Raw genomic sequence first — 23,346 nt, 5'->3', positions numbered from 1 at the left:
TATACCACACAAGTATGCCTTGATCATATTTAAACACCATGTTCCCTACACATTGTACTGCGGGTGTTCAAAGTAAATTACGATGGGAATCGCCATAAAAAGGCCCTTCCTTCTAATTTAAGGAAAAAGATTCTGGAAGAAATGCAGCGCTATTATCCTGTTACAGATCCTGTAATGAGAGGCGTTAGAGACTGCATTCATGGCGTTTTGCGCCATGCAAGGCATCGGCCATGGATGGAAAATGGGGAGGACTTTCAGTGAGACCATACTGTAATATTGTGCTGTACTGTACAGTACATGTTTTACCCTATAGTACCTGCTGTACTTAAACAAAGGATACTGTATGTTGTGTGTTGCACGGTTTTTGTACTGTATTTGTAAATAAAAGTTTTTGGTGGCGACTTCCGCAATAAAAGAACTGGTTAATTTATCTCACACTCAGTACTACTGTACAAACTGCTTTTTGCTTGCAGACTGCAAACCCGCAAGACCAGCAACATTGTAACAAAAGAGCAATGAGTACCCAATTGGCATGGGAACTTCTGTTCTAAGGCCCCTAGAAATAATATTCTTTATTTTATTTATAAACTCACATTTATAAACCCCGTCACCCACCCCCGCTACACACAATAAAAAATAATCACACACAGCATCCCCGCAATAAATAAATAAATAAATACAAATAAATACATTTTTATTTATAGTGTAGATGTGCAGGGGGTCTCGGGAGCTGAACCGCACTGGTTTCAGGTCGGGGGACCTCCTGCCCCCCGAGATACAGGCCCCTTTAGGGGGTGCCGGTATCCCTCTGCGTTAAAGGCCCCGATCACGTGACCGCGGCCTGTTAAACCAAGCAGAGCAGAGGGATACCGGCACCCCCTAAAGGGGCCTGTATCTCGGGGAGCAGGAGGTCCCCAGACCTGAAACCTGTGCGCTTCTGCTCCGGAGACCCCCTGCACAACTACACTGTGAATAAAAAAGACACATCATTAAAGAATCATTCTTTACCTTAGCGGCTATGCGCTATGGTAAAGAAGCAGCATTTCTGTATTTTTAATAATATTGTACAGTGAGCAGGGGGTTCCCTGAAACAGAAATCTAATCTCAGGGGACCCCCTGCTCCTGCACAATATTATTAAAAGTTCAGAAATGATGCTTCATTACCATAGCGTATAGCCGCTAAGGTAATGAAGGGGTTAAGGCATAATAACCAATAAATACATTCAATACACTACCCACTACCCATGGCAACCTCCGCTGCTGCTGCTGTACAGTACAGTAAAACAGAGAAAAAAAATTACACTTTCAAAGTAATGTCCCCTAAGCCCTTAATCACCATAGCGGTTATTAACCGCTACAGTCATGAAGGGGTTAACCCACCCTCACCCACCACTCGGGACGCCTACTGTACATTCCCTCCCACTCTAACCCCCCACCCCGTGAGGCCTAACCACCCTCACCCACTAACTACCCACAAGGGAGGCCTACCCACATACCATTGGGGAACCACCCCCCACCCCCAGTCCCCGCAATCAAAACAATGCACAGCCCCACAATAAACAGCATTCTATTTATTAAATACATTACCCACCCCCTGTGCCCCCCTATAAATACAAGATTTATTCTTTTACATTCAGGGTCCATAACGCAGCCCCACGCTAGTCCCCGGTGGGCTGGCAGGGCACCTGGACAGACCTACAGTTTACCAGCAGCATTCCACAGGTTCTGGAGGCCTGCTGGTGGATCCTGCCAGCACCATGGCGCCCAGGTGGTCTCCTTGGGTCTCCGTGAGCCACAATTGGGTCCCCACGGTAGGCCCAAGGATGTCTGGGAGCCCCGGGTCAAACCCACAGGTGTCTGCGGGGCCTCGGGTGGTTCCCATGGGGGTCTGGGGAACTTACGGGTGCTCACTACGGGTCCGCGGTGCCCCCACAGAAGTGGAACTACACATCATCATCCCCGCACTTACGGGTCGGAGGTGCCCCCACAGAAGTGGGACCACACATCGTCATGCCCGCAGACTACGGTTCGGAGGTGCCCCCACAGAAGTGGGACCACACATCGTCATGCCCGCATGTGTCACCCGTGGAACCACCAGCCTGCTACCCTTTAGGATACCCGAGGATTCCCCGCGGGTGGTCTCCAGAGGTCCCACGCAAAACCACGGAAGTAACCCTGAATGTAAAAAAAATAAACCTGGCCTATACATTCAATACATACACCCTCCCCCCCAACACCTACAGTACAATAATGTGCAAAATAACTATTATCCAGATATGGATAATAGATTAATTGCCCATTATTAAAAACATTAACTAGCATATACAAATAAATAAAGTACTACTGACCTCATCAATACGAAGTGTCCGATGCCAGCACCTTCCTTCTCTTGCCCACACAATACATAGCCAAAACCAAGGCAATACATTGCAAGTACATTCAGATATCAATTAACCCCTTAAACACCTTATCGGATAATAACCGCAAAGGTAATTAAGGGGTTAAGCCACACAGGCACGATACCCACCCTTCACCCATGAATTTGTACTGTGGCTTCATCATGCAACTATATATATATATACTGTATATATATATATATATACAGAGAGAAAGAGAGAGAGAGAGATATATATACAGTGTATATATATATATATATATACACACACGTTATATACACACCCATGATAAACCAATATACAGTACAAATAAATGTAGAAGGGTTATCAAAAGCACTGTCCTACAACCAAACACTTCTCCATACATACACACTAAATTAAAATCAATTTCCTTTAATATTCATAACTGATCTCTCAATCTACTGTAAATCATCACTAAACCTCTGAAAAGCCATTTAAACAACTTACATTCCAATATAAATGATGCCTAAATATCTATGCACCATATACATTCTGCAAATTAATCAACCAAGTAAACAAAACTCAATTAGCAATCATTATTTACATCCCTAAACAATTCACACTAGATCCCGAACAATAAAACCATTAACAAATTCACGCCTAGAGCAGAACAATTAAGCCTTTGAAAAAATATATGTACAGACAAAAATACAACCTTTACAAACCAAGCCAATCCCTGACCTTCCTCAAACACACAATACAACACCAAGGAATACATCTATCTAATTTTAAAATACTTTAAACTCACAATAAAGCATAGCAGCATACACAAAATAATTTAAAACACATCTAATTCAGCTTTTAAAACAACATCATTTCTTACCCTGTACTGTATGTATATATCTCTCTAGACATATATACATACATACATACAGTGGCAAGAAATGATATACCACAAAAAAAAAAAAAATACACATGTTAAAAAACCTTTTGAAAAAATTAACAAGTTAAATAAAATACATTTCTTTACTGTAGTTCACTTACCATTACTTGCCCCCACCGACTCCCGTTGCGCAGCTTACTCACGAACCAATCCACGATCAGGAACCCATAAAATAATAAACCATTCAAAATAATAAACATTAATCTAAAAATCCAAATCAATCCACAGGTCTTCTACTTGTAATCCATCTTCATCTGTATTCTTCTTTCTTCTATCTCCTTCCGGGCGGGGCAGGGCGTGGTCTTCTTTCCATCATCGGCCACGCCCTTGTCTTTTTTCTTCTCCGGAGGTCCTTCCTCCGCGGCGTCTGGCTGCAAAATGAGACGACATAGGCTTTTAAAGGCCTATGACGTCACATTTTGCGTCATGGTTCCCACGGTCCTGATTGGACCGTGAAAACCATGTGTTTTGGCCGACAAAAAAAAATGATGACGTCACTTAAAGGGAATGAAAGCACAGCCAATCAGAATGGCTTTGCTTCAATTGCCTTTAAGATGACGTCATGAAAAGGCACATGGCCGTGCACACATGGTACTAGAGCCAATCAGAGCGTGGGAACTTTATCCCTACTCTGATTGGCTCTGGTATACCATGTGTCAGGGGCTTGGGGGAGAAAGGATGTGACGTCAATGAAAACCCGTCACGTGGTACGGTAGCCAATCAGAGCGTGGGAACTTTATCCTTATTGACGTTACATCCTTTCTTTTTTTTTTATCGGCCAAAACACATGGTTTTCACGGCCCAATCAGGACCGTGGGAACCATGACAAAAAATGTGACGTCATAGGCCTTTAAAAGCCTATGTCGTCTCATTTTGCAGCCAGATGCCGCGGAGGAAGGACCTCCGGAGAAGAAAAAAGACAAGGGCGTGGCCGATGATGGAAAGAAGGCCACGCCCTGCCCCGCCCGGAAGGAGATAGAAGAAAGAAGAATACAGATGAAGATGGATTACAAGTAGAAGACCCGTGGATTGATTTGGATTTTTAGATTAATGTTTATTATTTTGAATGGTTTATTATTTTATGGGTTCCTGATCGTGGATTGGTTCGTGAGTAAGCTGCGCAACGGGAGTCGGTGGGGGCAAGTAATGGTAAGTGAACTACAGTAAAGAAATGTATTTTATTTAACTTGTTAATTTTTTCAAAAGGTTTTTTAACAAACGTGTATATTTTTTTTTTGTGGTATATCATTTCTTGCCACTGTATGTATGTATTTATATATGTCTAGAGAGATATATACATACAGTACAGTACAGGGTAAGAAATGATGTTGTTTTAAAAGCTGGATTAGATGTGTTTTAAATTATTTTGTGTATGCTGCTACAGTATGCTTTATTGTGAGTTTAAAGTATTTTAAAATTAGATAGATGTATTCCTTGGTATTGTATTGTGTGTTTGAGGAAGGTCAGGGATAGGATTGGTTTGTAAAGGTTGTATTTTTGTCGGTACTTATATTTTTTCAAAGGCTTAATTGTTCTGCTCTAGGCGTGAATTTGTTAATGGTTTTATTGTTCGGGATCTAGTGTGAATTGTTTAGGGATGTAAATAATGATTGCTAATTGAGTTTTGTTTACTTGGTTGATTAATTTGCAGAATGTATATGGTGCATAGATATTTAGGCATCATTTATATTGGAATGTAAGTTGTTTAAATGGCTTTTCAGAGGTTTAGTGATGATTTACAGTAGATTGAGAGATCAGTTATGAATATTAAAGGAAATTGATTTTAATTTAGTGTGTATGTATGGAGAAGTGTTTGGTTGTAGGACAGTGCTTTTGATAACCCTTCTACATTTATTTGTACTGTATATTGGTTTATCATCGGTGTGTATATAACGTGTGTGTGTATATATATATATATATATATATATATATACTGTATATATATCTCTCTCTCTTTCTCTCTGTCTCTCTGTATATATATATATACAGTATATATATATAGTTGCATGATGAAGCCACAGTACAAATTCATGGGTGAAGGGTGGGTATCGTGCCTGTGTGGCTTAACCCCTTAATTACCTTTGCGGTTATTATCCGATAAGGTGTTTAAGGGGTTAATTGATATCTGAATGTACTTGCAATGTATTGCCTTGGTTTTGGCTATGTATTGTGTGGGCAAGAGAAGGAAGGCGCTGGCATCGGACACTTCGTATTGATGAGGTCAGTAGTACTTTATTTATTTGTATATGCTAGTTAATGTTTTTAATAATGGGCAATTAATCTATTATCCATATCTGGATAATAGTTATTTTGCACATTATTGTACTGTAGGTGTTGGGGGGGAGGGTGTATGTATTGAATGTATAGGCCAGGTTTATTTTTTTTACATTCAGGGTTTGATTCCGTGGTTTTGCGTGGGGCCTATGGAGACCACCTGTGGGTATCCTCGGGTATCCTAAAGGGTAGCAGGCTGGTGGTTCCACGGGTGACACATGCGGGGATGACGGTGTGGTCCCACTTCTGTGGGGGCACCTCCGACCCGTAGTCTGCGGGCATGACTATGTGTGGTCCCACTTCTGTGGGGGCACCGCGGAGCCGTAGTGAGCACCCGTGAGTTCCACAGACACCCATGGGAACCACCCGAGGCCCCGCAGACACCTGTGGGTTTGACCCGGGGCTCCCAGACATCCTTGGGCCTACCGTGGGGACCCAATTGTGGCTCACGGTGACCCAAGGAGACCACCTGGGCGCCATGGTGCTGGCAGGATCCACCAGCAGGCCTCCAGAACCTGTGGAATGCTGCTGGTAAACTGTAGGTCTGTCCAGGTGCCCTGCCAGCCCACCGGGGACTAGCGTGGGGCTGCGTTATGGACCCTGAATGTAAAAGAATAAATCTTGTATTTATGGGGGGGTGCACAGGGGGTGGGTAATGTATTTAATAAATAGAATGCTGTTTATTGTGGGTGATTGTACTGTTTTTATTGTGGGTACTGGGGTGGGGGTGGGGTGTTTCCCCAACGGTATGTGGGTAGGCCTCCCTTGTGGGTACTGACTGGGTGGTTAGGCCTCACGGGTGGGGGGGGGTTAGTGTGGGAGGGTATGTAGGCATCCCGAGTGGTGGGTGAGGGTGGGTTAACCCCTTCATGACTGTAGCGGTTAATAACCGCTATGGTGATTAAGGGGTTAGGGGACATTACTTTGTATGTTTTAATTTTTGTGTCTGTTTTGCAGAAGCGGAGGGGCCATTGCCAGGATGGGGGGGGGGGGTAACGGTATGTGGGTAGGGGGTGAGGGTGGTTAGCAATGCAGGGAGGGAGATTTACTGGTAACAGAAACATCTCTCTCCCTTCAGTGTAATCTGTTTAAAGCCCCCTCCCCCCTAATGTGTGTTTCTGTAAAATCTCTCTCCCTTCAATGTAATCTGTTTAACAGAAACATTAGGGGGGAGGGGGCTTTAGGCCTTTACATCTCTCTCCCTTCAATGTAATCTGGTTAACAGAAACATTAGGGGGGAGGGGGCTTTAAACAATGCTGTGTATAATGTATAAGGTTTTTTACAATTAGATAGATGTAATCCTTGGTATTGTAAGGGTTAGCTTTGGTTTTAAATTGTGTTTTCTGGTTGGTACTTACATTATATATTGATTTTTGTATACTTGATTGGTTAAAATAGTTGAATTGTTTGGAAGTGTTTGTATTTACTGGTAGAGTAGCTTGCAATTATATTGTTAACATTCATTTGCAGAATGTATATGGTGCATAGATTTTATGCATCATTTATACAATGTAAATGCAATGTACTGTGTGGATTGGAATGTTATGTTTTATATTGTAAAATCAGTTAGGATTATTAAATGGATTATTATTATTGTCTGTATAGAGAAGCGTTATCTGTAGGACAGTATGATTTTGATAACCATTCTACATGTATTTGTATATTGGTTCATCATGTGTGTATATATACTGTATACTATATATATAAACCAAGCAGAGCAGAGGGATACCGTATCTCGGGGGGCACGGGGTCCCCAGACCTAAAACCAACGCGGTTCAGCTCCGGAGACCCCCTGCACCTCTACACTATCAATAAAAATGTATTTAAAATAATTTTTAATGTGAGGATGTTTGCGCAGAGAGAGAGCAGCGGATCTCTCTCTGCTGCAAACACATCTCGCCCCCGCCGCCCATACAGTAGTATCATTTATGTATGTGCATATACAGTACTGTACAGTATGTTAGGGCTTATAGGGGTTGTTGTTATACAGTATATATATATATATATATACAGTATATATACTGCATTACAATTCATTATAGGGGACGGCTTCACAGAGAACAGCTCGCAAGCGCCACCATGTGTATTTAGACGGCATTGCAGTATTGCAGCCAGCTGGATTAAAAAGCTTAAATTCCTGCCGGAAAATAACGCAATTCACTCTGGCAGAAAACGATCAGAAACCTGAATACACCCGAGTACACCCGAATTCGCGGGACTAGCCGAGCTCGAATAAAGTGTGTCGCCAGTGTAGAGTGAATACTGTAATAACAAAAAATCAAGGTACTGGCACCCCATACCAGTGCCTGTATGTTCTGCGTGTTTCATTCTCCTGCGTAACATGACCGGGACATTTAAGCTTCGCCGAGATACCGGCACCCAATATCAGGGCCTGTAACTCGATAAACAGGGGATCTCCAGGCCTGAAATTAATGTGATTCAGCTCCGGAGATACCCTGCTTCAATACTATGTTGTTCAAATAAAATAAAAGTCACGCGGTCTCGTGTTTAGAGATACGCAGAGAGTGACTGATTCTGTCTACTCTCACTGTGCGTCTCTTCCAGACTGATGCAGCCCGGTAAAACGAACACAGCGGGAGTCCCATTCAGAAGCAGTCACCCCTCCTGTGCTAATCCTGTGTTTGCCATTAGTTTCGTCGCGGTTAATCCATGAGCAGGAGGTTGTCAGGCACATGCCATCTGTGGTTTTCTGGAGGAATATTCGACAGTATGCCCGGCTACATCTGTATCTCCATACCAACATGCATTTACACTTTGTGGCAATAACGGATCAATTGGTTTCAGCTGGGTTTTAGTAACTAATACTCGCTTGCCGCATGACTGCTAACGCCACTTCTGTTGCTTTACAGCTGCAGTTCAGTCAATATCCTGCATGTGTGTTTTTTTTAATAAATAAGTTCTGTAGTAAGAAAAAATACTTTTAGCATTTTCTGTTTTTAAAAAAACAACTTTGAAAGACCAATTTTCTTGTATTCTATTTTAACAAGCATTTACTAAGGCACTGCCCCTTCATGTCCTGTCACACCCCTTTGTGAGTCCTGCCCTCCCTCTTGCACATGTCAGTGCAGGGGTGCTCATGAATATTCATGAGCTTCCACTGACTGACAGAAGCAGATGAAAAACATATCCCATATCTAAAGATGTCTCCAAATTTCGCCGATCAATACACGGAGAACGAATTGATTGGCAGCTATACAGTTCTTTAGGTAATTAGAGATTGCCCACATAAAACTATTGAATAAATAAATAATAATTTAAAAAAAAATAGACAACTGCAGCTTTAACCCACCTGTAACCTGCTGCTCACAGGCGGCCTGATGTTGGCACACGTTTGCCAGTCATGTGGGAGCAAGAGCATCCAGCTTTAAACATCTACACAGGTGCAGTTACTGAGCTCATCGGCACATAGTGTACCGCTCATCTGTTCAGGACCATTCGGTCCAGCCTCCTTTTTTTTTTTTTAATGTTATTGGTACTCACCATCTGATCCAATACTACTTCCAGCTCGGCTACCTTACCCTGCTTCCTTCCTGCTGCCGCATCGAAAGTCTACTGTCACAGTGGGATACCCCACTGACACCTAGCATGGGGCAGCTCGTCCGTTGTTCTTCTATATTGAGAGCCAGATCTGTATGCACCGCGTCATATCGGAGACCTGTCATTCGCATCCTATAGCCTACACCTATTGCCGTGCGAATTTCATCACTGAGGTCTGGAACTGAGGCTCTACACTCATAGGTAACCTTACCAGTAGAGTCTGCGCTTACGATCATTGAGCTCTCTGTATTAAAACTATATTGTGTTCCCTTTATTTTATTAGTCCATAGGACGACATTAATATTTTTTTTAACCATTTAATTGCCATATTGGCAGCACACAACTCTCCTATCTGGGACTAGATTTTACATTTATAGTCCCCACGACAGCTATAACCGCATTCATGCAGATCCACCTACCCCACTCTGCGGCCCTTAACCTCCGTTCTATCACTAGACTAGCGAGTGCATGTTATTGGGGGCTCACTATCTTGATCTCTGGAGTGACCCTCTGTCTTAGGTCCGGTATTTACCTTACTTTGTCCTCTAACTCCATAATAAAACTAGGGACGATCAAGAACTTACATGTTATGGTCTGACCGCTGACTTTACCCCGATTTAGGGGTGCGTGTTATAAATAAATTAAAAAATGCACAGATGGGTAATTTTGTCTATTCATATAGGGCACATGACTATGTACTACCGCATTATTGTAGATCTTGTATGCTACCAGTTTTACTCACAATTAATAAAAATAAACCGGCGCCAAAATGAAATGGAAATCTGACCAAATGTAGTCCAATTCAAAGGTTTGATGAGTTCCATGGAAGTGTCCTCAATGCAATCTCAAACAAACAAACATGTAAGACCACAACATAAAAGAGAAGAAAAAAAGAGAAAAAAGATCATAGTGCAACTAAATACAAACAACAAATCACTGATATAGTATACAAATAAAGACAGCAGTTTAATATATGATTATAAAATACACATAAAAACAACAAACAAATGTTTGTTGGGCAGGGACACACTAATATAGTGATGGCATCCAGTAGGGCTAAAACTGAAACCCTACTTACAGCAATGCTGAGTTATAAGAGCCTGTATTGCAGTCACACAACCCTCCGTGGCCTGAGTAGAAGATGGATCCACTGCACCGTCAATGTGCTGCTGCACCGCAGGGAAGCGCCACTCCTATGGTACCACACCGCCAGCCGCCTCACTAGTCCTCGGACGCGCGTCTGCTCATAGACGAAGTGACTGACGTCACGAAACGCGTAGGGTGGACTATTACTTTTGGCAAGGACTATTTGGCTTCCATCTCCTGTCTTTGCTTTCCCTCCCCCCGCAGCTCTGGCTGTCTAAGTGCTTGGCACTCGCGAGCTTCCCTCCCCTGTCCCGGCTCACAGCAGTGACGTCACATGGTATCGCGAGACCGTAGGTCCGCGTGACGGTCCCAATGAGGCCTTCGGCGGCTTTGAGCTCTGGTGCTCCTCCATCTATGAGCAGACGCGCGTCCGAGGACTAGTGAGGCGGCTGGCGGTGTGGTACCATAGGAGTGGCGCTTCCCTGCGGTGCAGCAGCACATTGACCGCGCAGTGGATCCATCTTCTACTCAGGCCACGGAGGGTTGTGTGACTGCAATACAGGCTCTTATAACTCAGCATTGCTGTAAGTAGGGTTTCAGTTTTAGCCCTACTGGATGCCATCACTATATTAGTGTGTCCCTGCCCAACAAACATTTGTTTGTTGTTTTTATGTGTATTTTATAATCATATATTAAACTGCTGTCTTTATTTGTATACTATATCAGTGATTTGTTGTTTGTATTTAGTTGCACTATGATCTTTTTTCTCTTTTTATCTTCTCTTTTATGTTGTGGTCTTACATGTTTGTTTGTTTGAGATTGCATTGAGGACACTTCCATGGAACTCATCCCAACCCTTTGAATTGGACTACATTTGGTCAGATTTCCATTTCATTTTGGCGCCGGTTTATTTTTTTTAATTGTGTATTTTTTGGTTTGTGTCACCCATTTATCCTGGCAACCTTTGCCTTAATATTTTAGGAGTTTATATATATTCATTAGTTGTTTAATTGACACTAATTTTTGTATTTTTTGCAATAGCGCTGTTCCCACTGCCCTTCCCCTTTAACCAGTTTTACTCACGCCACTTGTGTGCTTTGTATTGTTGAATAACTAACTGGTACTGCAGATGTTAAGTATTTTAAACTTTTGTTCTTTACAATTTGAGAAGTGAGACATTGCTGTTACTTTCATTATTTAAATAGATTTTTAAAAACATTTTAAAATTTGTGTGTTTTATAGATTTGCTGAAGTCTATATTCCGAAAACAGAGCATATTCAATATACAGTAACGAAAGATTTGTGCCAAGTTTTTCGAAAACTTAATAGAGACTCAGATGACCAACTGAGGCAGATACATCCTTTTGCAGTCCAGTGCTCTCTAATGGATATTGTTCCTCCGAATTCCGTAAGTGAAGATTTTACTTTTGATTCCGAAGAAGTAAGGTTTGGGAAGATGTCTTATTTTGACTCTATGGCAATTAAGTTGTTTAATGATGCACAAGACACTTATGCATTGAAGATGCCATTTAACTGTGCAACGTATTGGGAGTTCTAATAATGTACACACTGTGACTACATTTATGGAACAACTGTTTCAAAATTTGACAAGTTAAGATTTTATAGGGTTTTTTTGTTTTGTTTTTTGGGTAAACAGCAAGTTAACCCACCAGGCGCTCAGAAAGCATGGCTGCAGCTGTGAACTGGTGCTTGAATAACAGTTAATGTTGGTAATGAACGCCACAGTCCCCCAGTGTAATCTTCACAAATGTAAATCTCTGCAACTGGATAACCATCAGCACAATAAAGTTAGAGAAAACATAGAAATAGATAACTTACAACAGGGGGATGTAGAGAAGTGGCTGGTCTATCCTCCGGTATGGAAATGCTGCTTGTCCCTCTGCTAGCAATGTGTCTTGACGACTTGATCCTCTCAGCCCGCCAGCACTTTGTGCCGGTGTATCCGGGTGTAGCAGGGGGACGCAGGTGCACCAGACGCAGCCCGGCGTGCAGGCAGCAGACACTGGAATACTTGAAATCCTCCCAGGGGAGGTGTAGATGCCGCACAGCCGTGGAGTAAGAACTTCAGAGAAGGCTGATCAGTGATTCATAAAAAACTTTAATGAAACAAAGTGCAAACGGATCCTCTTGACGCCTTTGTCAAAGGCCTGACGGGCCGAAACGCGTCAAGAGGATCCGTTTGCACTTTGTTTCATTAAAGTTTTTTATGAATCACTGATCAGCCTTCTCTGAAGTTCTTACTCCACGGCTGTGCGGCATCTACACCTCCCCTGGGAGGATTTCAAGTATTGTTTTGTTTTTTGTTTGCCTGCTTAAAAATGTAAAAATGTTTAGCAATGTTTCTACACTGTTCGCCAGGCACAATAATGCAATGTATCCTAGCTTTGTGTCCGTTCTTCCTTCCCAGATGTGGGTAGATGCAGAAGTGTGCTTCTTCTACCCTCCTTGCTCGCCCTCACCCACTCCTACCCTCATAAATAGAAGCAGTTATGTGCCAACTTCTGCCTCTTAAATGTGTCTGGAGGCAGCCGATGGATGATGGAGGAGGGCCAATAAGTGTAACGGGTATCTCAGGAATTAATTTGCCCTTTTTATTTTTAGAATGGATGCTGGGGGCCGGACGTCAAGACAGAATTTCTCAGGATGATAAACAACAAGTGTGTGTTAATGAAAGTCTTCAAAGAAGAATATAACAAACTAATTGTTGATTTGAAGAAACCTTCCACAACCAAGAATAGCAGTGACATGCCACTGTCACTTCGAGAGGCCTTCATTCATCTTGGGTTGGCAAGGTGAATTTTTAAGGAAAGAAAATACATATAAATATTTTCTGCTGTGGTTAGTTCTTAATTAAATGGAAAGTAAAAATTAGCATTCAAATATTGTGCAGACCTTGTGTAAGCAGTTTAATATGGGACTTGATTAGGGAATGTTTCAGTTTCCCATTTACACATATTCCTCTTTTATATGAACATAATTAAATGTGGTGTGCTCAGAGGAATGAGAAGCGATTATTAGAGAGTTGCAGTCTACCCAGCAGTTGGACAAATCATTCAGCTGGAGATATATGCTACATGCTATGTGTTTTAGTTTACAGTTACACACACTAATTTGTTTTGATTACTATTTGCCTTAGATTTCGCTATGATCCTGCTGCTGAAAATAATATACAGGTAACAGTCAAGCAATATGCCCAACCGGTATTGCCACCGCACCTGGCAGATGTTCCTGCTTTCATGTCTTATATGAATAATCCATCGGATTTCTACATCCATTTGGTATGTTTCAGATATGTTCCGTAAATAGTAGATACAGAACATATTACTTGTGGTGCATTTGCATATAAGTCTATGGTGCTTTTTTCATTAAAATGTCTCATTAACACACTTGTTTTCAAGGGTGGAAAACTAATCTCCATTTCGCCACTTCCTTTTCTTACAATCTGTGGATTACCAGTGAGATCTGCTTGGCACTTAATTTTTAGAAATTAGTCAGAATACAGTTTGGAAGACATGATGTCTGTGCTGTAGAAAAATGATTGAGAAATGAGCAATAATGCAAAATAGTGTAAAAGTGCTCATGGGTTCTTTGCCATCCGTAACATTTCATTTTTGACAGACAAAATCCCATATTCAAACATTGAATTATGTTGTTCTTGCAGTAGGTAATTGGCAACGGTTTTATGCAGATCAGGGTTCCACAATTAATTATTTTGGGGAGACAGATTTTTTTTATTTTTTTTGGCTAAATTCTCATCCTTTGCTGTTCTTGGTCCTACTGTACAGTACATCATTACCTCAATTCCAGAAAAGACAAAAAATACTGCAATGTGGCGGGTAGCCCCAGGCTTTGCAGTCATGCCTTAAAAGTGCTTTCTGACTTCTAATCTATATTGAGCAGAAGTTCAGAACATAATATATTCTATGTACTTAAGAATTGTTAATTATTTAATTTACTTACTTTCCGGCGATTTTCACTATACGGCGGGCCCCTGGAACGGAACCAGCCGTATACCCGGGGCCCTGCTGTATCCACTTATGACATACATATAGCACAATAAATACATATTGCACTCACCCATGTCCGGCTGCCACGATGAAGGCCATCCTCATATTCATCCCCGTCCATGCCCCCCTCCGATGCTGCAAAACATAAGAATAAAATGGGCCAATGTAATGTCCCCTAACCCCGTAATCACCTTAGTGGTTACTAACTGCTATAGTCATTAAGGGGTTAACCCATCCTCACCCACCACTCGGAAGGCCTATACACCCTCCTCCACTACCCACCCCGTGAGGCCTAACTTCCCTCACCCACTACCCACCGGGAGGCCTACCCACCATAGTTATCATAACTATATTTAATAAACAATACATAACCCCCCCACCCCCTGTGCCCCCCCATAAATACATGATTTATTCTTTTTCATACAGGGTTAATACCCCAGGCCCAGAGAGTCCCCGGTGGACCTGACGGGTGTCTGCAGGCCCCACAGTGGCCCAGAGAAAGGGTGCACACAGGGTCTGGAGGCCTACGGATGGTCCCCGCCAGGCGTCGTGGTCCTCCAGGTGGTCTCCGCGGGCCCCAAATGGTTTCCACGGGTAGGCCCGCGGGTGTCTGGGGGGCCCCGGGTCAGCCCCACAGGTGTCTGAGGGTCCTTGGGTGGTTCCCATGGGGGTCCTCGGGTGGTCCCTGCGGGGCCAACACAGATGTGGGGCCCCCCGGTTCTTCCCCGTAGGTGTCCCCCGTGAGTCCGCAACCTGGTAGCCGGGGGCGTCCGGGGAGTCCTCAGGTGGTCTCCAGAGGTCCCCGCAGACCTAAGGAACCAACCCTGTATGTAAAAAAAAAAAAATTTACCTGTCCTATACATTTGAAGAAATAAATACCCTCCCCCCCACCAAACACACATACAGTACAGTAATGGGCAAAATAACTATTATCCAGATATGGATAATAGATTATTTGTCCATTATTAAACACATTAACTAGCATAATAAAATAAATAGAGTTCTACTTACCTCATCAATATGAATCCCCTCCGTCAGCAAGTGCCCTCTGTCCTCCGTTGCCAAAAAAATACATTGCAAATACATTCCCCTTAATAACCGCAAAGGTTAATAAGGGGTTAAGCCACCCTGCCCCGATACCCACCCTTCACCCATTCATTAGTACAGTGGCCTCAGCATGCCAAAAATATATATATATACATACACACATATATGCAGTGTTCGACAAATAGGCATAACCACATGCCCATGATGAGTGGATTTAAGCCACTGGCGAGTCGTGCTGCGGCTCTGAATTCCCCTGCTCCCGGGGAAGAGGGCCGGCTTGCAGCTCTGGATTAGCCCCATCCCCCGATCTCCTCCCTGCCCCTGATGTCCTGCCCCCCGATCTCCTGCCCCCCCTGCCCCAATCCCCGCTTCCTGCCCGGGGCAGGAGGTAGGCTGGGGGGGTCCCCGCTTGTTGCCCGGGGCGGGAGGTAGGCTGCAGCGGCGGTGTCGGTGTCCGCCTCTGGAGGGGGTGCGGCGTCCGCTCCGGGAGGGGGGGGTGTGATGCGGTGCTGCGGCGTCGTCCGCTTCAGGGTGGGGGGGATGCTGCTGCGGTGTCTGCCTCTGGAGGGGGGGCGCCCCCCCCTGCCATGCGGAGGGCCCGCTTCCCTTGCGGAGGCCCCCGCTGCCATGTGCGATCCCCCCCCTTCCTTTCAGAGGCCCTCCTGTCGTGTGGAGGGCCCACTGCCGTGCGGAGGCCCCACTGCTGACATGTGCGACCCCCCCTACCTTGCAGGTGAGTGTGTGTGTCTGTGAGTGAGTGTGGGTGAGTGTGTCTGTGGTGAGTTTGTGTGTGTGTGTCAACCTCACCCTCTCCCTGTGTCACCCTCACCCTCTCCTTGTCGCCCTCTCCCTGTCGCCCTCGCCCTCTCCTTGTCGCACTCGCCCTCTCCTTGTCGCCCTATCGCCCTCGCTCTCTCCTTGTCGCCTTCTCCCTGTCACCCTCTCCCTGTCGCCCTCACCATCTCCCTGTCGCCCTCACCCTTTCCCTGTCGCTCTCACCCTCTCCCTGTGTCACACTTTCCCTGTCGCTCTCACCCATCCCTGTCACCCTTTCCCTGTCGCCCTCTCTCTCTGTCGCCCTCGCCCTCTCTCTGTCACTCTGTCTTTGTCTCTCAGTCTCTGTGTGTGTTCTCTGTCTTTCTCTTTCTCTGTGTCTCTCTCTGCGTGTCTCTCTCTCTCTGTGGTGTCTCTGTGTGTGTCTGTCTCTCTGTGTGTGTGTGTCTCTCTGTGTGTGTGTGTGTGTCTATCTGTGTGTGTGTGTCTCTCTGTGTGTGTGTGTGTCTCTCTGTGTGTGTGTGTGTCTCTCTCTCTGTGTGTGTGTGTGTGTGTGTGTGTGTGTGCGCGTGCGTGCGTGCGTGCGCGCGCGTACGTTACATACATAACATGCATGCATACATACATACATGATTAACCAATATACAAAGAAATGGTTAAGGATATACATGCACCAATAAAAATCTCACATCTCCAAATGAACACAACACAGCCATATTACAAAAAATAGCACATAGCAAAATAACAAGATTCTCATCATCAAAGAAAATACAGCACCTATCCAAATCAATATCTAGCAAATGGCAATAAAAACCATTGCATTTGACAATGTGTACATGATGCTTATAATCTGTGCATCATGTACACTATGCCAAGCAATGCTCCAAATCAAATAAACTATTCCAAACAATCATTAAATAGAAACAAAGCAAGTAAACCGAAATAAATTACCATCAATCAATTAATCCTATCTAAAATAAATTACAATCCAATCAAAATCAATTACTGTATTCACTATTCAAATCCTACATTCAAACCATTCAGAAAAATATTCTATTTCAAAGTAACCACAATCAAACAAAATCAATCTTCCAAAAATAAGCCAATTAAATAAATACACTATTGCAACCACCCTAAAATATTACCTCGATTTTAAATACAATTTATATTACACCCACATTTGTACAACAAGCAGCCAATTTAAATTTAAAAGCCATCAAAACAAGCCAAAGAAAAATTTGCAAAAACAAGCTTTTATTATCCCTGTATGTATGTCCATCTAGACATATACAGTATACATACATACAGGGTCAATAAATGAGCATAAAAAGCAATTTAATAACATTAAAAATAAACATACAATACAAGCGGTTATTATTCCTGTATGTATGTATATCCGTAGGGACATACATAAAATACATGGGCATTAAATGGATATCACCAAATCATCGGTGACATAAAAAATAAAAATCAAAACCTGTAAAAGTTAAAAAAAAAAAAAAAAAAACAACTAATAATCCAACAACAGGAACCAGGTAACCATAAAATAAAAAACCCTTACAATCCAACTCTGGCTGAAGTAGACCATGTGACAGAGAACGGATGTGATGTCATCCAAAGTCTGTCACATGGTACTTCAGCCAATCAGAGTGGGGATTTCGTTCCCACGCTCCGATTTGCTAACCATGTCATCTTAAAGGCAAATAAAGCACAGCCATTCTGATTGGCTGGCGTCATTTCCTTTCAATGACGTCATCAAATTTTATTATTTTTTCCCCCCCAAAATCACATGGTTTTCACGGCCCAATTAGGGCCGTGGAAACTATATGATAAAAATGTGACGTCATAGGCCTATAAAAGCCTATGCCGTCTCATTTTTTAGCCAGACGCCGAGGAGGGAAGACCTCCGGATGAAGAAGAGGACCAGGGCGTGGCGCATGAAGATAAGAACCGAAACAAGACAGATGAAGACCCCCGCTATGGATTACAAATAGAAGAAAGACGACACAGACACCTTTGGATTGTAAGGGTTTTTTATTTTATGGTTACCTGGTTCCTGTTGTTGGATTATTTGTTCGAGAGCATCCGGTTCAACGTGATTCGGTGAGTGGGTCATCTACAGTAATGGTAAGTAAACAAAACAAAAAAAAATTATTGTATTTTGTACTTTTACAGGTTTTTATTTTTATTTTTTATTTTACCGATTTTTTTTTTTGTTTTGTTTTTTTTTTTTGGGGGGGGGGGTATTTATTTAATGCCCATGTATTTATGTATGTCCCTACGGGTATACATACATACAGGAATAATTAACAGCTTGTATTGTATGTTTATTTTTAATGTTATTACATAGTTTTTTATGCTCATTTATTGACCCTGTATGTATGTATACTGTATATGTCTAGATGGAATACATTCAGGGATTATAAAAGCTTGTTTTGCAAATGTTTTTTTGGCTTGTTTTGATGGCGTTTAAATTTAATTTGATGCTTGTACAAATGTGGGTGTAATGTAAAATGTATTTAAATCGAGGTAATATTTTAGGGTGGTTGCAATACTCTTTGAAAAAGTCCATAGCCTGGACGAAACATGTTAGAGTGGTTGCCTGATGTTTGCTGCTAGCGATCAATAAAGTTTTTTTAGACATCCATGCGTTGGCTGCTGAAGTTGCTGTGAACCACGGACCATCCTACCCCCTTCTTCCTGTGTCATCATTTCCGGAGGAGCACGCTGACGCCAGCTACACTAGAGGAGGAAGCCGCTGCAGAATTCCCTGCACCAACAGGGACGGCTTTTTCGTGAGTACTCCTAACCTCCACGCGGTATTTCAGGGAGATTATTGAGGTGGTTAGTGCCGGGCTGTGATTTACTTGGGGGCGCCCCCTAGGGAGGTGTCCCCCTGTACCTCTATCCGGCTTACTATTACCCAACTCCCTGTTCTCAATACCGGAGGCTTATTGTTTCATTAATCATTGCTGGGTCTCTCTTCAATCAAGTTGCCAAAAAGTGTGTGCACTACCTGTTAGCAGCCTCGGTATACTGGGTAATTCCAAATGGTTGCAATAGTGTATTTAATTGGCTTATTTTTGGAAGTTTGATTGTGGTTACTTTGAAATAGAATATTTTTCTGAATTGTTTGGATTTAGGATTTGAATAGTGAATACTGTAATTGATTTTGATTGGATTGTAATTGATTTTAGATGGGATTAATTGATGATAATTTATTTCGGTTTAATTGCTTTGTTTAATGATTGTTTGGAATAGTTTATTTGATTTGGAGCATTGCTTGGCATAGTGTACATGATGCACAGATTATTAGCATCATGTACACATTGTCAAATGCAATATTTTTATTGCCATTTGATAGGTATTGATTTGGATAGGTGCTGTGTTTTCTTTGATGAGAATCTTGTTATTTTGCTTTGTGATATTTTTTGTAATATGGCTGTGATGTGTTTTCATTTGGAGATTTTTATTGGGGCATGTATATATTAACCATTATATTAACCATTTCTTTGTGTATTGGTTAATCATGTGTGTGTGTGTATATATATATATATATATATATATATATGCATGATGAAGCCACTGTACAAATGAATGGATGAAGGGTGGGTATCGGGGCAGGGTGGCTTAACCCCTTAATTACCTTTGCGGTTATTAACCGATCAGGTGATTAAGGGGTTAAGTGACACCAGAATGTATTTTCAATGTATTTTTTTTTGGTAACGGAGGACAGAGGGCAGTTGCTGACGGCGGGGATTCATATTGATGAGGTAAGTACAACAAGAGACAGGGGTTGCCCAATGCTACATCCAATTGACAAAACATATATGTTGAAAAGTATAAAGTAAAATACTTCAATAATAATAATAATATTAAATACTTGGTTATTTAGTTAACCCTTTGGCCAAAGGCGTCATAAGCCTGCATACCAACGTCAAGGTATAACCAAAATAATGCAGGTCCTACACTACATTGTGAACCCTTCCTTTTACCTCTGTAAGAGGGGAAGAACCATTATAGGTCTTGTTCCTGCAGCAAGTGAAATGACCTCCCAAGTTAAAAAGGTGAAGGAGGAGGAGTGAGCTCTGGGGGTAGGTGCCACAGCCGCCAATTGACTGCTACCAGTCAGACATTGATTAACACACATTCCCTGCAAGCTCAAACTCCCACACCCACCACATGATGAATATATATTTGTCAACCAGAGAGCTACTGAGCATGGCAATGGTATACAACAAGAGACGGGGTGCCCAATGCTACATCCAATTGACAAAACATATATGATGAAAAGTATAGAAAAAGGGGGGCAGGAAAAGGGCCTGATTTTTTTCTAAGTGTTGCCCTTGCCGATGCTTCTCCACCACCAACTTGCGTGAAAATCTCCATTCTAGAGCGGCGAGTAGGCTACTTGACTTGAGCGGATTTGAAAATCTGGCGAGTAGCACCTCTGCCGGAAAAAAACATAGCGCTTTTTTTTTGCTTTTCGCCAACTTCTCGGGGCTTACTGAATCGTAGTAGGCATTTTTGGTGCAAAATGGGCGAAAAGTGACCTTTCGCCGCTTACTGTATGACCCACTATGAATTTTTGGAACCAGGAAGGGTGCATGAAGCTTAAAATAGCCTTCTTTTGCTCCAAATGTCCTGCTCCCACCCCTTTTATTATTATTGCCTCAAGGTTTTTTTCTTTCTTTTGCCTGTTTCAATTATAAGGTGTAAAAAACAGAAAGGTAGCGCTATATCCTATTGTGCAGGCAGCCTGTGATATATCCCTGAACCCCAGTCAGGTGTAGATCAGTGCAAAAATATATATCAATGGCGCTCTGCACTAACAAATTGTAACATGTAATAATAGTAATATAAATATACAACCAGTGGCGTGGATGTTTCTCCTGGAATGGATACTCCACATGTGATGAACGAACATGTAAGGAAAAAATCATAACATAGTGTGATACTGTTAGGCATACATACAAACATATAACATAAGACGGACGCTGGGAACAACAGATGACCAATTACAAACACATTTAATAAAGCATTAAAAATACATAAAATACATAAAAATGAAAACTGTAGGACACTCCAACTCAGGTGGGGGTACCTGCTTACCGAATGTAAGAAGGTATCAAGCAGTGGATACTTATGTTATATGTTATGTCTTATGTTATATGTTTGTATGTATGCCTAACAGTATCACACTATGTTATGATTTTTTCCTTACATGTTCGTTCATCACATGTGGAGTATCCATTCCAGGAGAAACATCCACGCCACTGGTTGTATATTTATATTACTATTATTACATGTTACAATTTGTTAGTGCAGAGCGCCATTGATATATATTTTTGCACTGTTTCAATTATAAACAAAATACATTGCTATTACAATTGCACACCAATGCATTTAACTTTGATTTTCTGCATTTTAGTTTGACAGTGATGAATATTATCACCTCGCGAATAAGATTCAAGAAGTGTATAACAACGAAGGAGACAATTTGGAAATTCTATGCCCAGTCATGGGTCAGGCCTGCATTTCGGAGTATGATGGAGAATGGTTCAGAGCAGAAGTTGTTGGTAAGAGTGTAACCAGAAATGTTTCTGGATTCATTGTTGCATTACATGAGAAAATGTAATTTATAATATGCACCTTTTGTATGGCTCCTAATAGTTTGCAGATGTTTTAGGGCAGGGGTTGCCAACTCCAGTCCTCAAGGGCCACCAACAGGTCAGGTTTTCAGGATATCCCTGCTATGTATGGCTATGGAGTTATCTCCAAGGATTGAATTTTTCCTAGCCTAAGTCAACTGGTCTAGCGAGTGCAAATAGGAGTCTTTTAGGCCACCTCTGTGACCTACCACCCTTCTCAGCTCAATTACCCATCCCGTATGCACCCTATCTTTATTTACCAGTAAATTTTATTCTAATTCATGGTGAGCGGTAGCCAATCCCTATCTTGTTATATATCCCTGCTTCAGGACAGGTGGCTCAGTCAATCCTGACCTGTTGGTGGCCCTTGATATATATATATATATATATATATATATATATATATATATATATATATACACATATATACCACAGGCGTGTGCATTTTGGCCACTGTTGCCCTGGCAATGGAAGGCTACGTGATGTCATGCGGAGCTACGTTGCGCGACATCATGTCACTGTGCCCCATGTTACCTGGAGCTGCAGGGGGAAAAGATGAATTTGCAGGGAGAAGGCCGCACCACGCCGTCGGACCCCGCAGCCGACCCTCGCCACAGGTAAATGTCGTGGGGGGGGGCACTTACTTTTGTGGGGAGTGTTTTTTTGCCCGGTTTGTCAGGCTGTATGTATTTATATATATATATATATGTGTGTGTGTGTGTTTCATTTCAAATCCATTGTGGTGGCGTACATAGCCAAAATTATGTTAGTGTCCAATTATTTCCGGACCTAACTGTGTGTGTGTGTGTGTGTGTATACACGCACCGTATTCAAGTGGTTTTTTAAATCAGAAATAACAACAATAAATTGTTGTTTTTAAACTTTGTTATGATAGCTGTAAGTTCTTTAAAGCAATCTTATATTTATTCATTTTTGTTTTTCTTATTTAGGGCTACCTGGTTGGCAAGAAGTCGAAGTAAAATATGTTGATTTTGGTAATGTTTCCAGAGTTAATGTAAGAACATTAAAACAAATTCTAGATGAATTTGTCAACATACCTTGTAAGGTAATAATTGTATTTTGATATTTTAAATAGGTAGTGGCATTATTCAATATGAACACTCCTTTGTAGTGCATATGGATAGATTCAGCAGTGATTAAAATGTAACCCCCCTTCCTTACACTCAATCGAGCGAGTGGAATCATTCAAATTCCTAGGGTCTACTATTGATAGCCAAAGCGTATCAGCTACGAACGACATCAAAAGCTGCATCGGTAGCGCCACTGCAGCGTTCGCCTCCTTAAAGAAATGCTTGTGGAACCAACAGGACGTGACAAATGTAACAAAAATGCGAATTTGTAACGCCTCAATACGTACCATTTTACTGTATGGCTCAGAAACATGGACACTACTCAAAAGTGATATGAACCTACTCGAACGATTCCAACTAAGATGTCTACATAACATACTCCATATTACGCGACGAGACCGATGGAAAAATGAAGATGTACGGTTAGCCTGTCTAAACCAATCCACAATCAACCAGTACATTATGCGACAAAGACATGAGTGGTTTGGCCACGTCTGCCATATTGACATCAATAGATTACCATACCAGTGCCTCAA

At 42.2% G+C, this 23,346-nt stretch overlaps 1 protein-coding gene across 4 annotated transcripts in view; it reads left to right on the top strand.

Moving 5' to 3' along the window:
- RNF17 (ring finger protein 17) overlaps nucleotides 1–23,346 on the top strand; it is a 156,358-nt gene that overhangs the window by 65,268 nt on the left and 67,744 nt on the right. For all 4 annotated transcript variants that reach the window (XM_075592318.1, XM_075592315.1, XM_075592314.1 and 1 more), the window contains exons 16-20: nucleotides 11,462–11,627; nucleotides 12,842–13,032; nucleotides 13,377–13,518; nucleotides 21,500–21,647; nucleotides 22,670–22,785. In XM_075592318.1, the coding sequence (XP_075448433.1) occupies nucleotides 11,462–11,627; nucleotides 12,842–13,032; nucleotides 13,377–13,518; nucleotides 21,500–21,647; nucleotides 22,670–22,785 (763 nt within the window). The remainder of the gene's footprint in view (nucleotides 1–11,461; nucleotides 11,628–12,841; nucleotides 13,033–13,376; nucleotides 13,519–21,499; nucleotides 21,648–22,669; nucleotides 22,786–23,346) is intronic.

The sequence above is a fragment of the Ascaphus truei genome, chromosome 3, assembly GCF_040206685.1.
Source record: "Ascaphus truei isolate aAscTru1 chromosome 3, aAscTru1.hap1, whole genome shotgun sequence".
Lineage (NCBI taxonomy): Eukaryota > Metazoa > Chordata > Amphibia > Anura > Ascaphidae > Ascaphus > Ascaphus truei.
Note: the sequence above shows the minus strand (reverse complement) of the source record. Positions and strands in the feature narration are given on the sequence as shown.